Here is a 22,863-nt window from a genome sequence, read left to right on the forward strand (position 1 = left end):
AAAATACCTTAGAGGGGAATGGACTGAAGAAAGCGTCAGCCTCGTTATTCCCCAGAGGAGGGCAAGTTTACAGATGCCCACAGCTCCATGGCCTCCTTGTGGGCATTAGAGAGGGAAGCTCATGCTTCTTCCACGTGGGCTTAGTGGGAAAATCTAGATCACAAGCCAGGAGCGCGGGAACCTGTATTTCCTGCTCTATATTTTTCTTCCCACTTTTCATGTGGTCTTCAACAGTGGCTAACGTTGGGCTCAGTATGTCTTGCTCTTCTGAGAGCATAACCTGTCCGCCCATAGTCTCTCCTTACTCGTTCACAAGCTTCTGCTTGCCTTCCGAGTGTTTTTGGGGCTCTTCCTGGTGGCAGGTCTCAGGGCAGCGCTGTGCTGGGTTCTGGGAAGAGAGTGACAAACAAGATGAGCATGGTCCTACCTCATGAAATGAAACAGCCAGATGGAGGAAACATTACACATGGGATGAATGTTCAGAAGGGCAGGTGCTGTGGGTACCTGGCCTGGGGGTCTAGTCAGGTAAGACCTTCCTGAAACAGTGATGTTTAAACTAAAAACTGAAGCATAAGTAGGAGTTTGTAAAGTCACCCTGGCCAAGAAACAAACAGCTGCTTTCCTTTCCATCACAGAGTCCCGAATCCTGACCTTCTTAGACGCCTACCTTGCCTCAGGTCATCAGAAGCCATTGCCCACAGCGCCGGGGGGATTGGGTCCGATTCAGAAAGAGCTGGAGGAAGTTGCCGTTAAATTTGCTCGCCTGGTCAACTACAACAAGATGGTCTTCAGTCCCTACTATGATGCAATCCTCAGTAAGATCCTCGTCAGGTCCTAACCGCTACGCGCCCTCTAGCGGCAGTGTGATCCGCTCGACTCAGAACACCTGTTCTTCACTGTAACGTTGCTTTGGAAAATAGCTATTTAGTACATTTCTGTTTAACAGCGCTGAATCCAAAAGGAAGACTATTGTGTGTATCACTGTTGAAAAAAGGCACTGAATTCTATTTTGAGGGTTCGTATTTATGAGTGCAAGTTTACAAGTCAAAGAAGCTTTTTGTTATCTTGGGTTTGGTAGGTGGCACTCAGGTTTTAGCTGGTGGACTGCTGTGTGTCTCCACCCCGACTCTGTCCTGATTTGTAGCTGCCTTGTCTCTCCCAGGAGCATCTGGGTCATTTTTCTCCCAGACACCTTAGAGTATCTGACAGCCACCCCAGAGTGAACGAAGCCAGGCCAAGACTGTGTTTAGACTCTTGTCCCCTCTTGAAAGGCTCCCACCAGGTATTTTGTGTTAGAAGGACTCTATATAGTCTTACTGCCTTCCCCGACTCCCTTCTGCCTGCACAATTTATTGCTTTCTCCCTGCCTGGCCCAGTCAGAGCCCTAGAACCTTCTGTTTTAGAGGAGAGTTACTTGATTTTAAAAAGCTTACTCTTTTATACAGAATTACTCCTGAGCCTGGATGATAGCAGTCATGTTATGGAATACAGAGGAAGGAAAATTTGTTGACTTTTATGCCTTGCAAGTTAAAGAGGAATATTTTTTTTAATATATGTCAGTGTAATATATAAGAAGACAAATGTCTGGAGTTTTTACTGAAAAATTCACTGTGATACAATACACAGGTTTATTAACTGGATTCAAATTCCAGAATTAGATTTGAATGTTTTCAGATAAAATAGCATATGCTCACTTATTTCTTGGATAAAGAAGTCATAGAAAATCCTTGGGTTTTTTGAGCAGTGTTTATCAATGAATTTAAGCGACCAGAATTCCTGACATATCCTGTGACTGAAAGGGTAGCTTGGGTCTCACGGATGACCTGTTCTGTTAAAAAAATAAAATGTGTGCCTGTGTGTATTGTAGATGGGGACATGATATTCGAAACAGCCGTGAAGTTGTTGGAGCGATCTCTAACTGCAGGAACAGCAAGGCGTGCAGTCATGCAAGGAATTCCTACATTCAAGCCGATGAGGGGCGGGGCGGAGCAGAGGACAGGGTTGAAGAAACATTCACCATGCAGACTTCAGAGGAGTGAATGGTTATACTGGGAGGAATGTGACTTCACAAATTTGCTGCAGACTGTGCTCTCATATTTTTACTTGCTATCAGAAATGTCTGCAGGGTTACATGGTCAGAGGTCGTATTGTTAAAGTTTCGACTCAAGGACAAATCGTCCCTGGTTTCATTGGAAGGGGATAAAGTTCAGGAAGCAGAACTTTGAAAGAACAAAATCGCATCTTTCATGCGTATTCAGTGAGGTCACTTCTGGAGTTGTTCCTGGAGATCAGGTTGCTGTGTGGCAGCTGTGATGACTGATTGTATAGTATGAGGTTCTGGGAGCAGCCCCCCCCCTCAGCCTTGGGGTGTTTGGGTTCCTTCCCCCCCAACCCCCCGCCAACGGTGGGGGAGGAGCTTTACTCCAAAATATGCAGGGTAGGTCCCCACCTCCTGGAGTCTTTCCCTCAGTCTCAAAGGTTCTGCTTTCTTTTGTAAGAATTAACTCTTAGTAGATTTTTTTTTCCTCGTGGGTTCCTACACGGACAGAATGAAGTTTGGACTGTTTGAAAGCTTGATGCATACATAGCAGGGAGCCTCACAGACTTCCTGTGGCCCCCACTGCCTCAGTTCTGCTGCTGGAATTCTACAAAGGCCAGAGTGAAGGCGACAGAGTTCAGAATCATAGTATTCATATTGAATCGTTTTGTTGTGGCTCTTTGAAGATAAGCGAGCTAGTTTTCTTCCTGGAATCTCGTAGGATTATCACTAAGGGCCAGGAAAACTCATTTAGTTCATTTAGTCACTCGGGAAATGTTCACTAAGCATCTGCTCGGAACTCCCCTCTACAGCTCTGCCTCCGAGACAGAACATCCTTCGGCATATAAATCATCCCTCAGAATTGAGTTGGTTTTATATACTGCATACCGACTGGATTTGACATGATTTCGTGCCTAACTGATTTGTGGAAGACAAGTGTCTCTTATGAAGGTGCTTAGTTTATTTGGCATTAGGGTTTCACTGCATGTGGGCAGAACGGGGTGCCTAGAGAGTTGGGTCAGTATCAGCAGGTCCCTTAGATTTCTTTGATAGTCTCTTGAATGAATGAATGAGTGAGTGACTGTCCAGAGCAGTAACTGCTGCCTTGTCAGCTCTCAGTTGATGGGGTGGATGGTGGGTGGATTCTCAGTCTATGTGTTTTTTTTTGAAAAATCTCATCACTGCTAAAGTAGGCTGTAAATGTGATTGTTTATGTAACCATATAACCCAACTATAAATATACTTCAGGTAAGAATCACACTGATGTCTTACTGATTAGTACAGTAGACAGGTGTACAGGAACTGCTTTCTCTGTGAAGGAAAGTTATTAAAAAGTTTGACATAATAGGCATATAACATGCACATACTAGCTGACAGCTCTGAATGGATTATTTAGCAGTTCTGTTTTTGTGCCGGTGCTTATTTTAATTTCTGCAAAGCCTTAAGATCCCTGGGAATAGAGCAACCTACTTTCCTGGCGAGTTTCAAAGGGAGAGGCTCCGTGTTTGCTGTTTGATTTCCAGTGACCTTTTGGCATGCCCTGATTTATATGTATAACATTTGTACCTCTCAAATTCCAGGCAGGGTGGTAGAGTGGAAGTCTGGGAGCTGTCAAGAAACCAGAGTTCTGATCCCGTTTCTGTTACGTGATTAGTTGGGGACAAATCAGGGCCCATTTCCGGTACCTATAAAATGAAAGGACTAGAATTTTCCTATAAGTGCCCTTCCAGTTTTGACTTTCTGTGGTAAATCTGACTGGAGCAACTTAAGTAGACTGCAGTAGGATTGTGCAGAAAGTTCCTGATTTACAGGACTATCTGGGCTTTCCTTTGTTGCCTTCTTACGAGTTACGTGATGCTGAGCTAGTCATCCTCCCTTGGGCTCTGTATTTTCATCCATTAAACGGGAACACTCCTAACTCACACTTCCTATGAGGATTAAGTTTGATCATGGATGTTAGAATGCTTTGTACATGGAAAAGGACTACAGATTGCTTTGTTAGCAACAAAGGAGAGCATATAATCCTCTGCCTGTAGGTGCACATCTGTTATGATGAATTTGACTGTGGGTGCCCAGGCTCCCTTCAGGCAAGCACGTTTTACAGGCCTGTAGGGAAGGCGTTCCTCCTGTCCTGTCCAGAACTGTTACTTTCTTTTATCGTCTCTTCTGTACTAGACCTGCAGTCTTACCTCTTCTTATCTGCACCCCAGTGATTTCTCCCCATTTCCAACTCTATATTATTTGAACTAAATGAACGTGTGAGTGAACAAATGAGTGGATGACTGGATGGTAGTGGATGGTGGGCTGTGAAACTCACATTAAAAGGCACTATTCCATTGAAAACATAATCTAAATAAAGAATTACAATGATGTTTGCCATTGTGTATTTATATTGGGTTTTGTGTTATGTACCTGTTTTAATGGATAGCCTTTTTCTTCACAGTATTCAAAGCAATTTCATGGGATCGGGGAGGGGAAAACCTTTAAGCCCCCGAACCTTTGTTAACCTATCAAATGTTCACTGATACTTTCAGAAAAAGCTGGAGTCCTAGAAATGTGTCAGAAACCTAACCAGGCAGAATTTTACTTAGCACTGTCCCCGGTGTGGGCGTTCTGCCATACCTGCATTGTCTTCCGAACTAATCTATGGGCCTGGTTTGATGGAATGTCACTTAATTTAGAAATCAGATGTGTTTGGAGTTAGTAGCAATAGTCAGATTTCACCATTTTTTTACATTTGTTTTATCCGAACTAAACATTGAGAAACTAAGTGCAATTTCTGACTTAAAAACAACCTTAAAATTGAAATAACACTCCTTTTTTTTTTTCCTCCTTCTTTCTCATTCACGTTGTCTCTGCTTTTAAAAGTACTGTCTTCCGCAAGCTTAAAGCAGAACTTTGGTCAGGGTTCAGGCGGAGAAGAAAATTTAGTAACTTAATTGTTATTTTGGACTTTTATTCCCTGAGCCTGATAAACTAACACTTCTGTTGAATATTTAAGATTTTACTTAAATCAGTAATGGTATCTGAGTTTTGTTACTTGGTATGAATCACCTTTCAAGACTTCTGAAATTTTTATTTACTAAAATAGAACACTTGCTGAATGTCACAGTCAAGGAAGAAATACCAACTTTAATGAAGTTTGCTTTGGGCATTGAAATGTAGAAACCAAAACTTATGAACATGGTAATTATGATTTTACTATCATGTAAATGAACTTTTAGTTTTACATATTAAGTACAGTATGTACTTAATAGAGGATTATAAAATTACCAAATAAATTAATAATTCTTGTCCAAGGTCAGTATGCTGACAAAAGTGGTATTTTTTTCACTCTTTTTCAGTGGTACAGTTTGGTCAGTTTTACATTTACTAAGCAGCTATAACCTTCTACTTTGTGTGGCAACAAAGATAAAACTTCTCGTTTGGAATTTAGTGCTAAAGGCCAGTTTGATTTTTGTTTAGGAAGGATTTATGATCCTTAATTTGTATCCAATTCTAGAGTTGTGGGGAGATGCTGTCATTGTATTAAGAGGAAAGATATGGATGTCTTTTGGTAATTTCTCTGGGTCCAGCAATATGGATATGAGAGTCCTTGGACGTGTAGGACTGGCTCTATGTACCATCCATGAGAGTCTGCACATTGATTTCTAAATGTAAGTTCAGATTTCTAACATCACGCTACTTGTTCAACTGTTTACACAAGGAAGTATCATACATTCAGACAGACAACTAAAAATTCATAAAATATATATATATATCAGATAGAACATTAGAAAATGTTTTCTTCTTAGCAAGAAATAATCCTTTTTAAGTTTAGAAGTCAGATAATTTCTAGGGGGAAAAGATCTTAGAAATAAATGCAGTAGGAGCAATACACACAATGGCATTAACAGTGCTCAGGAGCACATTTCACCATGGTGGGTTGGGTGTGTATGAGTGTGTATATGTGTTCTCTTTATTACAATACTTAAAAAAAAAAAAGATCACTTTTTCATGCATGTTCATGTGGCTTTGTTTTGTCATTTATGGAAACACTATTACAGACCATTACAGGTGTTTGAAACCACTTTGTTTTCTTAACACTACCCAAAGGTAGCATGTCAAGAAAGATTCCGTATCTCCATATTTTGAAGTCTCTGCTATATGATACTCCTTGTGCCTTGCAGATCATTTTGTTGATGACTATGATATTTAAAAAAAAAGACTCACATTGCTTGAAAATGATACCTGAGATGATAAAATCTGAATTTGAGCCAGCTGACTTTGAGATTTTACTCAGCTTTATTGGGAAAACACTGAAAACATGCTTGTTGTCAACTTGTGTAAATATAACCTTGCTACATGTAAGTTTATATAAAAAGTGATCCAAGATGATAACCTTTTTCCATTGTAAGTTTTATAGAAATATTCAAAGCTAATATTTAATCACACTTGAATTTAAATTCTAAATTGTGTGCCCAGGATGTAAGATTGCCTGTAGCCCTAATACTTTGCCTCGTCTTTATTTCCTCCCTTATTTTTAGCTTCTATTCTGAATCACAATCCTTAGGCTTAACTAGTTTTCTGTCTGGTTTTCTAGAAGTGAGCAAGAGAAGACAGTGTTGCTAACAAAGAGCAGAACTTAATTCTGACTTAGTTTGCATGGTACACTTTTGCTCACTGTAATTAGATTTTGGTTCTTGGCTATACTTTTCTTTAATGCTATCTTTGTTTTAGCTCATGAAAAAAAGTTCTTGAACATTGAGCACCTTTTGAAATGTATTTACCTGAGGGCAAGACAGTGAGTAGTTAAAGGAATTCCCACACTTACATTGCTTTTAAGAGATGAAAGAGAACATGCCTCAATCGCCTCATTTAATTTGGAGGAAATGCATTCATATGAGGATTTCTAAAATGTTTGTTTCTTAAAAATGGATCTCTCATGTTTTCAAATAGTAGCAAAAAAGACCAGTAAAGGACATACAGTTAAGTGTATATATGGTAAATAGGTGACTTTTCCTTACATTGTTGACATTTATTTTTAAACAAGTATTGGCTGAATAACGGAAGTAGCTGTTTTAAATAAAATCTGAGTGAAAGTAGCAGGCGACATGACTTTTTTGAGATCCTTTTATTTTTTTAAAGGATTGTTTTAAAATTTTAAACTACAAAACCGACTCCGTACATTCTGCCATAAATAAAACAAACAATAAGGCAGGACTCTACATAAGCAAACCAAGAACTGTTGTTTTGAGAAAATGTGATAAAATGCCTTACAATCATAAGCCATCCAGTTTTTAAAATAAAACTGTTGAAAACTCACAAGTCTTCAAGTGGTACGTACAAGACACCCTTGAAGAGGGAACAGAACGTGGTTCTGCTATTTCGTACTGTTCTCACATTTTCGAAAACCTAATTTTGCTTCGAGCATAGGTCTGTTCCAAATCCTGAAATTCACATAGGTTGGTTGGTTTTTCTCAAGAACCATATGATAGAGGCACCAATGACAATACAACTTTGTTTCCAAGAACCTTGTAACAAAGCATTGTCTCTTTTCAACATAGACTTAAGAGGCAAAAGGAATCCTGGAGAAGTTTTCTTTTAGAGGCAGGTTCTGCGCCTGCTTCACCGAATTCGCTTCTGCTGCCTCGCTCTGTAAATGTCATGAACTGGGGGAACGACAGCCCCCTTTTCCTCATCTTCATCTGAGTCCTCGTTGGGCCTTTTGACAGCCTTGGTGAGTACTGCATTACTTTCCACCGGGCCGTTGCCTTCCACAGCCAGCTCCGGGGCTCCTCCAGTAATGATTCTCACAGCTTCTTCAACTGCTGTTGGAGCAAAACATAAAGGACCGTTGGAGGACGTTTAAAAGTACGCTGCTACGAAGGAATATGTATGTACTACTTTGAAGACTTAGTTAATTTTGTAGCCTACTATTAGCAAAGCATGGGCTAGTGCTACTGATACGAAATAGTTAAAGGAAAAGACAAAAAGGCTGCTGTTAAACATATTTTCGTAAGCCACATCTGAGTGTGTGTTCACATGAATAGAAAAGATAAGCTTTTGGTGACGTTTTTCTTAGTAGAATTAGAATATGAATAGGCCTCTCTGTACATAGAGGGTTTGGATCCCTCCTAGGTTTTATTGTATTTCTGCAAAATGGCTAGCTGGTTTTGGAAACTTCAGTGGCAAAGGATGACAATCTCTCCTGCCTAGGAGACAACAACGTAAATTCCACTCTAAAAATGGAGCCTCATCACTTACTATTTGGTATCTTGCATCTTCGGAAAATTTCCATCAGTTCATCCACTTGTACAAAAGGACCCTATTTTGACACAAAGAAAATTTAATCCCCAATAATCTGACAAGTTAAAAGAGCCCTACTTTATATTTCCCATGATACAAGAGGAAAAGCACACAATTACTGTCATTACCCATAGAGCAAATATCTCTCATGAAAACAGTGAACAAACCTGGAAACAAATAGGAGGAGGGAGAAGTTTCATTAAAACAACTGCTGCAGGTGGTACTGGGAACACTCCGCCGGGGACGGGGTGTAAGCCTGGAGCTGTAAGAGAAAGAAAAGTCGGAATCAAATGAGATGGAAGGGTTTCTACACACGTAAGAACTAGAACAAGTAATTTGTACATAAAGATGTTCTAGGTTATGTTGCAGTGTTCTGGACATCTTAAAGTGCTTTTAGTGCTTTACAGTTTTGATCAAACTCACGTAGGTGAGACAGTGAAAGCAGTCTCAACCCCACGGTCACTGGGTGGCAGAAAAGTAAGTAAGTGACTTTGCACAAGACAACCCAGGGGCTGAGCTAGTCAGTTTTTGTCAAAGATCATTTCTAAGCCTTGAGTCATTTTTTTCAGCAATCCATGTTTAAAATCAGTTATACAGTAACATTTCATCATAAGGGCCTTGTCCAAATAGAATCCAGAGGGGCTACTATCCATTGGTAAGTATAAACACCACCAGATAACGTCACTGAAATAAGTTTCCAGCTGTGCAGGTGAGCCGTGTGTAGCAGCATTTCTCAAAACTATCTTAAGTATCACTGCCAAAATGGGTTACTGCAGTCTAGATCAGTGAGGTTTTGTTTTTTTAAAGACATTTTTAACTCATCTTGATTCAAAGACTATAGCCAAACCACTTGTCATAGTGACTCTGAGTCTAATAATTAACCTACAGATGGAAAGGTCACATTACTTTGCCCCCCACACCTCTGGATTTAAACCAACAAAAAAATTGAGGTCTCAGTACTGGATCTAAAGTCATGGCTTACGTGCTAAATGTCGTGGCTGAAATGGAATCATCTGCTGAGTGTCTGGTTTAGGGTACTCTGGTTTTCTATCCACTTCATCTTTCAGAACAGGCACTATAGAAGGAGCTACAACTGGGTCTGGAATTATAGCTGCTAGCTTAGCACGGGAGACATCCTGAAAATGCAGAACAGAAGAATCCTAAACCTGAAAAAGGGACTTATAGAGTTTAACTGTGCAATTCGACAGTCTTGAGGATACGCTGTGAATAACTGGGTTAAAACCGCAGAGAGAATGGAGAAAGGCAAGCAAGGACTTCCATGATGATAAAGATTGTTAAATTCACAACAAGGAAAGCTAAAAGGCTGTGAAGACTTGGTGTTTCATAACCTTAACCCAACTCCAGTTAAGAATCAGAATCAGTGTGGCCAGGTAGGACATTTGTAGGATAGATACAGGCTTTTGTGGGTAAATACATCCAGGTAGAGGTGGGGAAATTTGGAAGAAAGTCTGCGTTTTAGACATTTTCCTGCCATCTCCCTTCCACTAAAACTGAACATCTATCAGTTTCTTTAAGTGAGGAATCTGGATTAAGTGAGGTCCTGTTTCATGAAAGCTAACATACAGCTTCTCATCACTCACTTTAGTTAATACGATTTTGCTAATGAAAGATTATCTGCAAATACTGTTACAGGGAGAAGGAATGTTAATTAAGCAGCCACTATTTGTCAAGACAGTTTTTGCCATTTATTTCCTCTTTGATGAGGCAAATAGTAACAGCTCTGTTTTATAGAAGAGACTGATGCTCAAAGAAGTTGTGATATCTGCAAGGTTATATAGCTTGTAGAAAAGCAGAGAGAGGATTTGAGAGCACAGGCCTCTCTGACCGCATACCAAGTCAGCCTACCGGCAACGCCTGCTAGTGCTGAGAGCAACTCCCCAAGATAGGTCGAAAGGAGCAACATGCTGCCTGTTAAAGAGGACCTACCCCAGAGAAGTTCCTCTGCTGCAGGTAACTGGCAGGTGTCAATCTGCCTGTCTAGAACCAAAAGAGCCTCTTTTGCCACCATTAAGGGATATAAGAGTATTTCACGTTCTCAAAATTCGCTCATATGCAGCTGGTGGCAAATCTAAATGAGCAGGCCCACTGAGAATTGTTTTTTGCCCTCTCTCTTTCCCTCTCTCACTTAGATGCCACACACAAAAGCATGATAATCCTACCCAAATAAACAGAAGAAATAGAAATAGAAGATGGAAAATTCATATTCAAGAAGTAGTTCTACTTAGAAATAGCAAGATATTTTCATTAACTTTCTTAATTTCCATTTTCATCTTGGCAAAGTTGAAATAGCCTTACCCATTAATTCCACATAGTAGTCTTAAAATGTCTTTGGCTTTTCACTGAGAAGCAGTTAAACCAGAAGCAGAACCTGCTCATCCCTGAGCAGTAACCCCCTTAGTTCAGAACAGGAATATGGGGCTAGCCCACAACTGGAGCTTTCATTAATGAAAATGTCTGAAGTTCATTTTAATCTACTTCAAACACCAGACCAGGCCAGAGGCTAAGAGCGGGCAGTGGGGAAATGGAGAATGATGGTGAGGAACACCCTAATGCTGGTTGGCTTAAAGGGACCAATCCAGGACTCTTGTAGATACAACTTCCTTTTGGATTTCCATCTTGGTCTTTGTTCACATGATACAGAATAATCAAGAAATGATAGAACAATGGTTTTCTCAGCAAGAGCTGTTTCTGGGGCTGCATAAACATTAATCTTTCCTTTGGCCTGAATGGGTTCAGGTACCAGATTTGTTTTCTTATGACTCAGTAGTCTACATAGAAGATTTCCATTCCTAGATAAGCTAATTCCTAAAGGGCTCCACTGAAGGAGTGCTGTTTTAAAGATACAAATCCTTCAAGGAACTTTATGGATTTAACAAGCTATGTTTCTTCATTATATCCACAAAGTAGGAATTGTATTTGGTTTAAGATCACCTGTCAAACACATTCATCAGTTTTAAGAGCTGTTAGAAAATAACTAATACCTAAGCGACATTCAGATTTTCTTTTTTCTTCCCTCCTCCCACCTCCATCTGCCCTCAAGACATAAGATATAAGGCACTGACAATTTCAGGGAAAGAATGAAAGCATTTGTTAAATCTCATTTTAATTCTCATTTTGTTCAGTACTTTTGATAATCAATATTCCATAAACCCAAGGAAAATTCCTGAACTTTTTTTTTTATATTCTGCAAATCTATTTTAAAACTAGATTACATTCTATTTCAGAATTTACTTTAGAGTGAAGTTTATCCGTGAACTATTCTAAAACATCCAGAAAGTAAAGACACTACACGTATCTTGAGCCCAAGTACATACCTTATACCCAAGTGCTTTTAGTTCACTTGCAGAACAAGGATATAAATCCATGAACTTGTATCTATCTACCAGTAAAGCTGTTTCTTTGCCTTCGTACTCTTCTTTGAATGCTGTAAATCGTCTTTTCTCCACTTTGAGTATACTAGCTAGATCACCAATATTACTTTCAAAAGCTAGAAATCGGGCCCAGATTTCTCTGTAAGAAAATAAATATAATGAATACTTAACTATTCTGGGTTTGGGGCTTACAAAAAAAGCCCGAAGTTCTCTCCTTCCCTTTTTTTAAATTGTAAAAACCTCTTTTTTATTATAAAGATTTCCAAACTACAGAAAAATAGAATGGTCTAATGAATACCTAATATCATTACCTAGATTTAATCATTATTATATTTTGTTCTATTTGCTTCATGGTGTTTTTGCTTAAGTATTTGAAAGTAAATTACAGTCATCATAATCCTGCACTCTAAATACTTCTAGATTTAAGGCTTTTTTTTTTTGAGTGTTTACTTGTTTAGTATATCTTCCTATCCTTTGTGGTCAGTAAGAGAGAAATTTACGCTAGAGAGGGTAAACTCTAGGTGGAAGAGTTGAAAAAGAAACCTATTGGAACAAATTTCCAGTTTCTGCTGAATGATGTGGCTTCACCATTTTGTTTAGTGGCATGATTTAAAATGCAGAATACATTCTTGGTGCAATATATGAATAAAAATACACTCCAAAATCTAACATGATTCCTCTCTATTTTTTCCCATTAATATGGATCATCAGGGACAAATTTGTGCCTCACCACTGTTCTAACAGCCAAAATTAATTCTCTGAGACTCTACTTAAGTGTCACTAAGCACCTCTGTATTAAAGTAATACACCGAGTTCCTACTATATGCTAGGTACAGGACTATCACAAAAGTCCTATACTGTAGACATTTTTGCCACTCGATAAGAAAGTAAGTTTTGGTAAGGTTAGGAAATCTGCACAAGGTGTAGTTGGCTGAGCTGGAATCTGAACCCAAGATTCCAAAGCCTTGCTACTTTCACTGTACCACTATGTCATGTTGTTCCTCTGTTCGGTAAAACTGACAGAGTCAAAACCATAAATCAGGGATATAACATATCAAACTTTCAATATGTAAGAATATTTGGTCTCGAGTAACGGAAGTAAAAATTTTAGAACTCTTCTAATTTGTTCATACCAATTTCTAGGGATATATAGAAAGATATATTAAGATATTTAATAATAAATTACTGAAGCATCTGTTAAAATAATCCTAATCAGTATGCAAATTTTTTAAAACAAATCTTAAATAGATATGAAAATAATGCAGGCAGGCACTGGTAAATGAAGCTTCAAGAGAGAAGGGAAATTTCTCTTGAAACTTTTACTCAACAAGCAAATATTCACACTATAGACCACAATTCAAGTATTAAAGCTGCCATTAGAACCTGACCAACAAGTTTTCACGATGGCTTACCCAGACTTCTCAGGAGGAAGACTTCCAGATGTTAAAACTCGTTCAAACAAAACTCGGGTATTATTGTCCTCTAGGATATTAAAAAAGATGTTAAATATTTTAAAAATTCAGTTTTACAATTCAACAGTGCATTACCCCGCTTAATCCTCCCAAAAATTCTATGCAGAAAGGTAGCTATTATCACACCGAATATTTATAGATGAGGAAACTTAAGGTTCAAAAAAAGATGAACTGGATTGACCCGGCTCAACGTTACTGAGTAAGAGAGTCATAACTAGAAGGCAGGTCTCTTTACCTCCAGTTCAGCCCTCCCCCTACAGTATACAGCAGTTGTAATGTCAAACAATTCATGAATCAGGTATCTCATTTGTTTTTTAAAAAATAATGAAAATTACCTATATGATGACATTATAAGTGCCAGACTACTGTTATTTTTTATTTGTTACCTTTTTAATTTTTATTTTTTAATGGAGGATGAACCCAGGACCTCATGCATGCTAAAAACACATTTTACCACTGAGCTATTTCCCTCCCCTGCCTTTTTTTTAAAAAATACATGGAATGTGAAGGATGACAATCACAAATTTAGATATTTGATTTTCTTACTTTGCAGTACCAAGACTACTCTGTATTTAAGTACTTTGAATTCTTGTCTAGGTACCATATCTAGACTGGTAAAAAAAAAATATGCAAATGGCAAATGAATTAAGAATGGTAACCAGAGGTGGATAAAAATTTAAAAGTCTTAGGAGGTTCCTCTGTAGCTGGAAGCAGGAAAATGACACTGCTTGCTAAGCTCTAAGAGATCTTTTAAAATGTAAGAATCCAGCAGTAACTTTACTAACAATCATTGAACTGTGTATTTAAAATGAGTACATTTATAGTATATACATTATGCCTCAATAAAATTGCTTTTTAAAAAAATCCAGCAGAGCAGTTGGTTTTTATTGGCTCGGGGTAGTTATTCAGTTTTACTACATGTCCACATATGCAAAGTAAAACCAAGAGATTATATGTATCAGACTGAAGACGATGGCACCACATTCATGGCTTTCATCTTCAACTTAACAGACTGTACTTAAAAAATAAGTTAATCTTGTATTTTAGTCTTTTAACTTTATTTATTCCAAGCTTTGCTCCAGACACACTTTTTGCCATTCCTGTAACTTCCCACTGCTTGCTGCATGCTGTGTTCTCTGCCTGGAATAATGCATTTTCCTGTATCTTCTTTACCAGGATAACTGTTACTTATCCTTCAAGACCCATCTCATGTTCCCTTCTCTCACCCTCTAGAACAGCACTGTCCAATAATTTAAATTTTCTACTAGCCACATTTAAAAGAATAAAAACAGGTGAAATAAATTTTAATATATTTTATTTAATCCAGTATGTCTAAATTATTATTTCAACATGTAACCAATATGAAAAATTATTAGGTTTGTTAACATTTTTTTCTGACTAACTCTTTGAAATCAGGTATGTATTTTAGACTTAGACCACATCTCATTTTGGCCTACCACACTTCACATGCTCAATACTTAGTCGTCTAGAGGCTACCGTAATTGCACAGCACAGCTCTAGAACTCAAATAATACTCTCCTCTCTGTGCTTCCAAAGTACTTCATTCAGGACTCTATTATAAAAGTCAGCACATTTTTTTCATGATTGCCACCATCATCATAAATAGTTAACATATACTGTATGCTTACCACATTCCACATATGTAAGTCAAACACAAGCAAAAATTCACTTAATTCTCTCAACAGTCCTATGAAAGATACTCTTATTATGACCATTCTGCATATAAGAAATCTGAAATAAGATTATACACTTAACCCCAGAATTTATGCTACAATTAAGAACCAAATGATGATGCAGTTACATTTATATATCTGATCCCCTCAGGAGAATGCTCTGAGGGTAAGAATGGAGTCCTATTCACCTTTGTATTTCCAGACCTTACTAACCAAAAGGTACTGAACAAATGAGAGATAGATGGGTTGATGGATGAACAAACTAAGACATTGATTTTAGAAGATAATAATGCTGACATCAGATACTACCCTCAATTTTAGAGTAAAAAATATTATACGCAGTAGTAATTATTGTTAAAAATCAAGCAAAATAATGTAAAATTGGTGAGGAACATTCATTTTATACAAGAAATTTTCTTTTTAATTAAATGCTCCACCATCTCACTTTTTGGAGTTAAGTCCTTTTCCAGAGCATGGAACCACTAAGCTGAAATACAAAATCATGTTTAAGTTTTATTCTTTTCTACCATTTAGGTATACAGAATGCAATATTTTTCTGAAATATCATTAAAACCATTAATATATACCTGTATATCATTTACATGGCACAAAATTTTATATTTCTTTCTTAAATCAATTTTTATACCAGATTATTCCTAGTCATGAAATTACATATACTCTGAACTGTGATTAACTAAACCAAATGAGATATATATATGAATCCCCTGGCTTAGTGCCGAGTATAAGGTAGGAACTTAATAAAGGATGGCCATTACTATTAGTATAACAAAATAGGAAAATAAAGATAAAGATGCTCATAAACATAATGTTTCTTTTTGAAATCTCTTCCCCTGTAGCCTCAAAGCATTTTACTTTACTCCTTGGGCGTGTTTGAGTTTTGGTAGCTAGAGATCTGTGGCTTTATCCTATGACTGTTGGGACTTTGATGCTGTATTAAAGACCATCCTGCAGAGTCAAAAGGCATCAACCATTACTCAGTAAGCATCAATTCCTAGTTGACAGGCCACGAACATTTCTTGAGTGCCTATCAAGTGCCTGGTTCTGGTGCGATGACAGAATTATAATACGTTTGAGAAGGAAAAAAGCCCAGCAACATAATTTCAGAGGATGACACTGTTGGTTTCTTATTAAGTAACCATCACAGATCTAGAATCCACTTACCATTGAGGTGAGACAGATAGTCAATATAGGCCAGGACATATTCTGGAATGTCTCCATATTTCTTTAGCCCCAGCTCAAAAATCTTAAAGGCAACAGATTTGTCCTAGAGGTAGAGAGGAAAGTACTGATTTTCATGAAATGTCAGAGAAGATACTCAGAGACTATTAAAACTACAACACCTAAATATGACAAAGTACACTAAAAATTAAAATGGAGATTAAAATCATGTTAAGTAAAAACTGCAGAGCTAAAAATCATTCAAGGGGATTTAGATTCAGAAATACAGAGTTTAATAAGGCATAACTTAGCAGGCAAAGGGGATATGAATGATGCTTCAGGTAATCTCATACAGATACACTTAGGCTTCCTTTATGATACAGAGCAATTAAAGCTTAATGATAGGAATTAGGACTGCCTTTCTTTTAATTAATGTATCTCAGATGAAGCAAATTATTTTACCTTTATATTTTTTTTTCAGTGCTTACCTTACTACAGTAATACTCCATGAGTGCTGCAGTAACATAGACATGGTGGCGGGTTCTGGTATCTTCTCTTGCTTTTTTAAATATCATTCTTCCAGATTTGATACCTTCTGCTCTTCTTGCAAATTTCATATATTGGATATATACCTACGCAAAAAAAGTATTTGTTTTCTACAGATTAGGCAGAACGTGATCCCTGTAGCATCCAATACAGGCTCACCTTATTTCTACACTAACATGTTTGCTTTATAAGAAAGCAATTTTGAATACCCAAGAAATTAAAAAGTAAGATATTGTATTACTTAAATCCACAAGCAAATTTTTTCTGATATTAAAGATGCATACAAATTAAGTTTTTCAAATTGAGATATAATTCACATAGCACAAAATTCACCCTTTAAATGTACAATTCAATGGTTTTTCAGTATATTCACAAGGTTTTGCAATCATCACAATTATCTAGTGCCAGAACATGCAAATTAAATCTTAAGGAGGGAATAAAAGTGAAAATACTAGAAAACACTCCATTAATGAAAGCCAACACCCAGAAAACTCAAGGTTTGGTCTAATACAAGCATGTTTAACAATATATGTTTAACTTTACATTTTCTTGATTTACTGCTTTAAAGGCCCACTGTTTTCTAAAACCATATAATGTAACTTTATTGATACACTATTTATGAACCATTTTATACTCAGCATCTACAGAGTGCCCAACACATGATTAGTATGCAACGCTTGTTCAATGAACAAATGTCCTGGGACATTTATATATACATAGGGTGACTATCAGTAGGGTCCTGATTTGCCCAGTTGTGATGGTGTCAAATTACGTTGCCCAGTTTTGATAGATGGATAAATGGATGAATGAACTATGAGTTCTGTCAGGAAATGAATTTTATCTTATTTATCTTTATATTCCTGGAATCTAGCACAGTACATAGCACAGATCAGTTTGCTAAATGAATTTTTAAATGACGAATAAATGCAAGCAATTAGGGCAGTGGAATCCCAAGATAAACAAACAAACAAAAAAGGAGTATGGCTGTAGTTGACTTGAGGCAGAGGATCTAGGGCTCTACACATGGGCCTGTCCCCCTCCCACTGGAAGAGTTCCACTGCACTTTCACAGAAACTCAGGGCTTTGAAAACCACCGTTACAGAGCAGAATTCAGGATAAAGTGAGTTCCTATCCAACTGCTTCCTAGAATGTTGATTTCTCCTGTCTCCATTTATTTAAAAAGAAGTATTTATTAAGCAACACTTATATGGCATTCAAACCATGATCACAAGGAAGGCGTTTGAGAAAGCCCCACTGTGGCTGTAGCATATTGCTGCAATTAAAAAAAAAAAATCAAGCAGAGAACAGATCAGTAATTGCCAGGGGTTGGGAGACAGGGAAGGGCTGACTACAACGGGGGTCACATGAGGGAATTTTGTGGGATGACTGAAGTGTTTTGTATCTTAATTGTGATAGTGGTCCATGACTCTATGTTATTGGTCAAGATTCACAGACCTATACAACAAAAACAGTGAATTTTCCTTTATGTAAATTAAAATTTTTTATTAAAGCAGACTGCAAGGTGGGAAAGAGATTTGTAAAGTTACTCACCAAGGTGGGGTCAATATCCTCAATTGCCAGAAGTCTGTTATATATACTGTGAACTTTCTCATACTTCATGCGACTCTAAGGTGGCAGAGAAGAAGTGGATATAAATATATATATTCATAAACAAGCACGATTTGAGCTCTGAGGAATCCAGGGGCTGCACCCCACAATGGCACCTGCTTTGAGCACAAATATATAGTAAGCTAAGAACTAATAACTGTTCACTTTGCATCATCTCTGTCTTCCAAAAGCAATACGCCTGGCAAAGCAGCTAGAAAACAAATTCAGTGCTGCAGTAAAATATCCAATTATAGGAAAGTTCTAAATACTTTAACTCACCTCTTCATAATCTGCATATGCAAAATAAAGAAGCATATTCTTCTTTAATAAAGTGCTTATGGCTCTTTCATATATATTAGCAGCTTCATCACTAAATAATTTGGCATTATTCATATCCTAGAAGAAAAAAAGAAAGCTCACAATAATTTTCACATAGCTGAAAGAGAATAAAACACACACCCATATGTGTATACCTATGGAAATATATGCATTCCTAGATTCTTAAAAAATTCCAAAGACTTTTTCTATTATTTAACATAAAGAAAAATCATATAAATACTCTAAATGATTCATCACTTTAATGCATTAAAAAATAGCCACTATATTTTAATCCTGATTAAGGTTGTCTAATCATGTAAGAACATCACCAAGATTCATACTGACATAAAATTAAAGTTTTCAACACTTACTCTTTATTACCAAAATTCAGTGTTATATTTTAGCAAATTATTGCTATATCAAAACCACAAAAAGACCAAAAAGGGGAAACAAATGCATACTCACCCCCTTCTCTGCTAGCAGTTTACTTGACTGCTCAAGATACTGGGCAGCTTCATACCAAATATCAGGGTGATGGCCCAGTACCAGCAGGCACTGTTCATAAGCAAACATAACTAAGGGAAGACATTTGCAACATTCAATTAGAATTAATATCATTTATAAAACTACCAATACAAGCATCAGAATAAAATCTTTAGGCTAAGACATGGTCCTCAATAATAAATGCTAATTAGAAATTAAAAGCTTTAGTGATTTTTGGCACTTTCATCCACCCTAGCCCCACACATCCATCATTTATTAAATTAATATTTATTGAGCACCAACTATATGCTAGAGAATGTGAAAGACGCTGAATACACCAGTGAATAAGACTCCTTATACTCAAGAAATCCAGCATATTGGGAATATCAATATTAACAAAGCAGTTATGAAAAGTAGTAAGTATTATGATGAGGAAAGTACAGTGTACTCTTCAAACTTTTGGTAGCAGGACTTAACATAGTTTAGAGACTCAAGAAAGGCTTTACTAAGGAACTGACATCTAAGCGAAACCTGAAGAAGGGATAGAATCTGGCCAGATGAGAGTAAGTAGAGTGCACAGAGGACAGAAGTAGGTGTGAAAATGGCGTAGGCAAAGAAACCAGTATTTGCAAAGGCCTCCACGTGAGAGAGCAAGGCAGGATTGAGGAATTTTTTTTAAACTGTTATTTCAAATTAATTTTATTTTATTCTCAAATAGGCAATATGGGTCAGAGATCAGAAAGAGAAGATATACAGTGAAAGTTCTCACTCCCACCCCTCTGCTCCCATCTTATTCCTCTCACCTCAAGTAATAACTTTGAAATTAATTTCTGTTGTATCTTTCCAGTTTCTTTATGCAAATACAAGGAGTATGAGTATATATTTTCATCTTCTCCTTTCTTAGGCAAAAGCCAACATACCATACACACAGTTCTGCACTGTATTTTTTTCACTTACTAATTAGTGTGTCTTGGAGAGATTTTTATTTTTTTAAACATTTTTTATTGAGTTATAGTCATTTTACAATGTTGTGTCAAATTCCAGTGTAGAGCACAAATTTTCAGTTACACATGAACATACATATATTCATTGTCACATTTTTTTTTCTTTCGCTGTGAGCTACCACAAGATCTTGTATATATTTCCCTGGAGGAATTTTTAGAAGTTCCAAATTCTAGTTCTGGCAGTGGCAGAGTAGTCTGTATCAGACCAACTGTCCTGAAAATAAAAATCATAAACCTAAAATACAAAAGACAACTATTTAAAGGCACTAGAGAATGACCAAAAGAAACAAGAGAGGACTGAGCCCTTAAAAAACTGGAACCACACTAGGTGAGATCCATATTTAACACAGCTTTTCCCCTCAAGGGCACAGCCCAGTGTGTACAGTTCTGGGATAGCTAGAACTCGAGCCAAATGCTGAAGTCTTAACCACCTTGAGGTAAGTAACATGGAATTCTGGGTTACAGAGCAGCTGTAAATTAAGGGGGAAAGTCCCCAAAAAGAGAGCCACAGAGGATAGAACCTGAAAATGTGGGCATAAATGCCCTCAAATCTTTATTTTAGCTGACTCTGAAATAGACATACACAGGGAAGAATACAAAGAACCCAAGCAGAATGCAAAGCTGAAAAGGCTGGACAGACACCTCATCAGCTGCCCGCTGTAATGGAGACCCATCTGAGTTCAGAATCTGAGTCCCATCAAGTTAAGAGGGTCTGGGTAAACACCATGAACTTTCCATTATGTCTTAGGAGCAAAGACTCTACCCCAGGACTGAGATTTACTGTGAGATAAAGGCTACTAACACAGACCCATCCTAACAGTGTAAAACCAAGCCTCCACAAGGTCCAGGCGATCAGCCAGTAATTTAACTTCCTGCTAAAATAAAACTCAACATTCTTCAGAGAAATATAACAGAATACAGTCTTTACTATGTATCATTTACACATCTGTACAATGTCCAAAAATTTTTTTTAAATGTCTAGACTCGTGACAAAACAAAAAAAAAAATGTGACCTATAGTCAAGAGAAAAAGATACCAACCCCACAATGGCCCAGATGTTGGAATTAGCAGACAAGAATTTTATAGCTACTTTTATAAATGTTTAAGGATATAAAGAAAAAGATGGTAATGGCCATGGAATCTCAACAGAGAAAGAAAAACTATAAAAAAGGAACTATAAAAAATACAAAAATTTCCAAAATGGAAATTTATATAACTGAAAAGTAAAATATTTGAAATGAAGAATTTACTAGATGGGCTCACCAGCATATTGGATATGATAAAACAAAGATCAGTGAACATGAAGACAGATTTATAGAAATTACTGAATCTGAAGAACATAAGAGAAAAAAGACTAGGGAAAATAACGGCCTCAGTAACCTACAGAATAGACAACATCAAGTGGCCTAACATACATGTAATTGGAGGCCCAGGAGGGTTAATCCTGTTACCTCTTTTAGTTATAAGGGTCTGATCTTCTGTACGAAGAGGGTTGCTCTTTTCCCACTGTATATATTTCTTCCACATATCCACCTGCTGAGCTTCTTGAGGGGTATTCTGAGGAGGCACCGAGGGAGCATTGCGGTCCAAACCTTTCATTACTGTCTCATATTCCTAGACAACAAACATTTAGAATTCTGTGGTGAGCCTAAGAACCACTAAGATGTATGGAATGGAATTGATTCAGTTTGGAATATTTTATTCAAAATGCCTATTTTTTCCCCCCAAATACTCTTTGTTAATATAACCTAAAAACTAAGAGCAGGAGAAAGATAACAGAAGATTACCTACCCAAGAACAGGTGAAGAGAACACCCCTGGACCCTCTCTGCAGGTAGTCTAGGAAGTCACTCTCCAGGACAGAGGAGTTACACACACAGATCAACATGACTATGATCTGTTGACGTCATTAATTCCATCTTTGGAGAAACTATCTGTCTTTTAAAATTTCAATAGTTTGTTGTAGTAGGCTATTTTCTGTAACTTCTAACAGTGTCAATGAATGGAAAGGTATGTATACACGAAACAAAACTCTGTCCCTGAGAGCTATGTCGTTAGACCACAGAATAGTACAGTGTTCAGACATGTATGAGCAGAAGGAGGGATGGATAACAACTACTTGGTCAATTCTAAGTAGAACTTTGCCTCTATAATTTCTTCTAAACTTCATTTATTCTATTTTGTCCTTTAACATGTCTGTGAAGAGGTATTTCATTTCTAATATCAGCTCAGAAAATGTAATTGTCATTAGTTACGATTGCTAATGATTGAAAATATTAAGAGCAATACCAGACAGGGAAAGCTCCTCTGTAAATAACATACTCATAACAAACATAAAAGTAAGTAGCCTGATGGAATTCCATACCTTTGCTACACGCCTAGCATTCATGTAATCTCTACTCCGATCTTCAATCATTTTTTTAGCTAAATGAATATTAATACCCTAAGAAAAACAAAGGAAAATGTATATTATTTTAAAAATCAAGTATTTTTTAATGTTAGTATAATAGTTAATTTATTCATCTGCTAAACTACTTTAGATTGTTTATTTTAAGAAATTTTTTTTTTATTAATAAAATAAAGGTTCAATCATATTATATGCTTAAGAGGTCTTGGAGGATCTGCCCAAGTGTCATGAGCTGGCAGTAAGTTTCCATACGTCAGGAATTCTAAAGATAGGGAATGATTTAGAAAGGGTCAATTATTTCACATAAAATTGTACTAACAAAGAGTGATGTACAGATTCATCTGGGTAAATAGCCATGGCTTTTCTAACTAGGTCTGCATAACTTTAAAAATAAATGCAGAAGTCACAAGGGGACATAAATATTATCATTCATGC

The 22,863-nt window shown here is 37.1% G+C and overlaps 2 protein-coding genes across 8 annotated transcripts in view; one reads left to right on the forward strand and one right to left on the reverse strand.

Moving 5' to 3' along the window:
* Positions 1–4,408, forward strand: part of TCP11L1 (t-complex 11 like 1) — a 30,205-nt gene extending 25,797 nt beyond the window's left edge. For all 7 annotated transcript variants that reach the window (XM_031681056.2, XM_015251885.2, XM_031681057.2 and 4 more), the window contains one exon: positions 636–4,408. In XM_031681056.2, the coding sequence (XP_031536916.1) occupies positions 636–753 (118 nt within the window). In that variant the 3' untranslated portion in view covers positions 754–4,408. The remainder of the gene's footprint in view (positions 1–635) is intronic.
* A 3,095-nt stretch (positions 4,409–7,503) lies between these two features.
* The window catches only part of CSTF3 (cleavage stimulation factor subunit 3), a 61,724-nt gene continuing 46,364 nt past the window's right edge, over positions 7,504–22,863 (reverse strand). The window contains exons 9-21 of the mRNA XM_006198329.4: positions 22,387–22,464; positions 21,474–21,636; positions 19,001–19,110; positions 18,497–18,613; positions 18,161–18,235; positions 16,552–16,695; positions 16,067–16,169; positions 13,131–13,200; positions 11,662–11,857; positions 9,309–9,462; positions 8,494–8,588; positions 8,285–8,345; positions 7,504–7,848 (exon numbers count right to left, since the gene is read on the reverse strand). Of these exons, the coding sequence (XP_006198391.1) occupies positions 7,646–7,848; positions 8,285–8,345; positions 8,494–8,588; positions 9,309–9,462; positions 11,662–11,857; positions 13,131–13,200; positions 16,067–16,169; positions 16,552–16,695; positions 18,161–18,235; positions 18,497–18,613; positions 19,001–19,110; positions 21,474–21,636; positions 22,387–22,464 (1,569 nt within the window). The 3' untranslated portion in view covers positions 7,504–7,645. The remainder of the gene's footprint in view (positions 7,849–8,284; positions 8,346–8,493; positions 8,589–9,308; positions 9,463–11,661; positions 11,858–13,130; positions 13,201–16,066; positions 16,170–16,551; positions 16,696–18,160; positions 18,236–18,496; positions 18,614–19,000; positions 19,111–21,473; positions 21,637–22,386; positions 22,465–22,863) is intronic.

The sequence above is a fragment of the Vicugna pacos genome, chromosome 10, assembly GCF_048564905.1.
Source record: "Vicugna pacos chromosome 10, VicPac4, whole genome shotgun sequence".
Classification (NCBI taxonomy): domain Eukaryota; kingdom Metazoa; phylum Chordata; class Mammalia; order Artiodactyla; family Camelidae; genus Vicugna; species Vicugna pacos.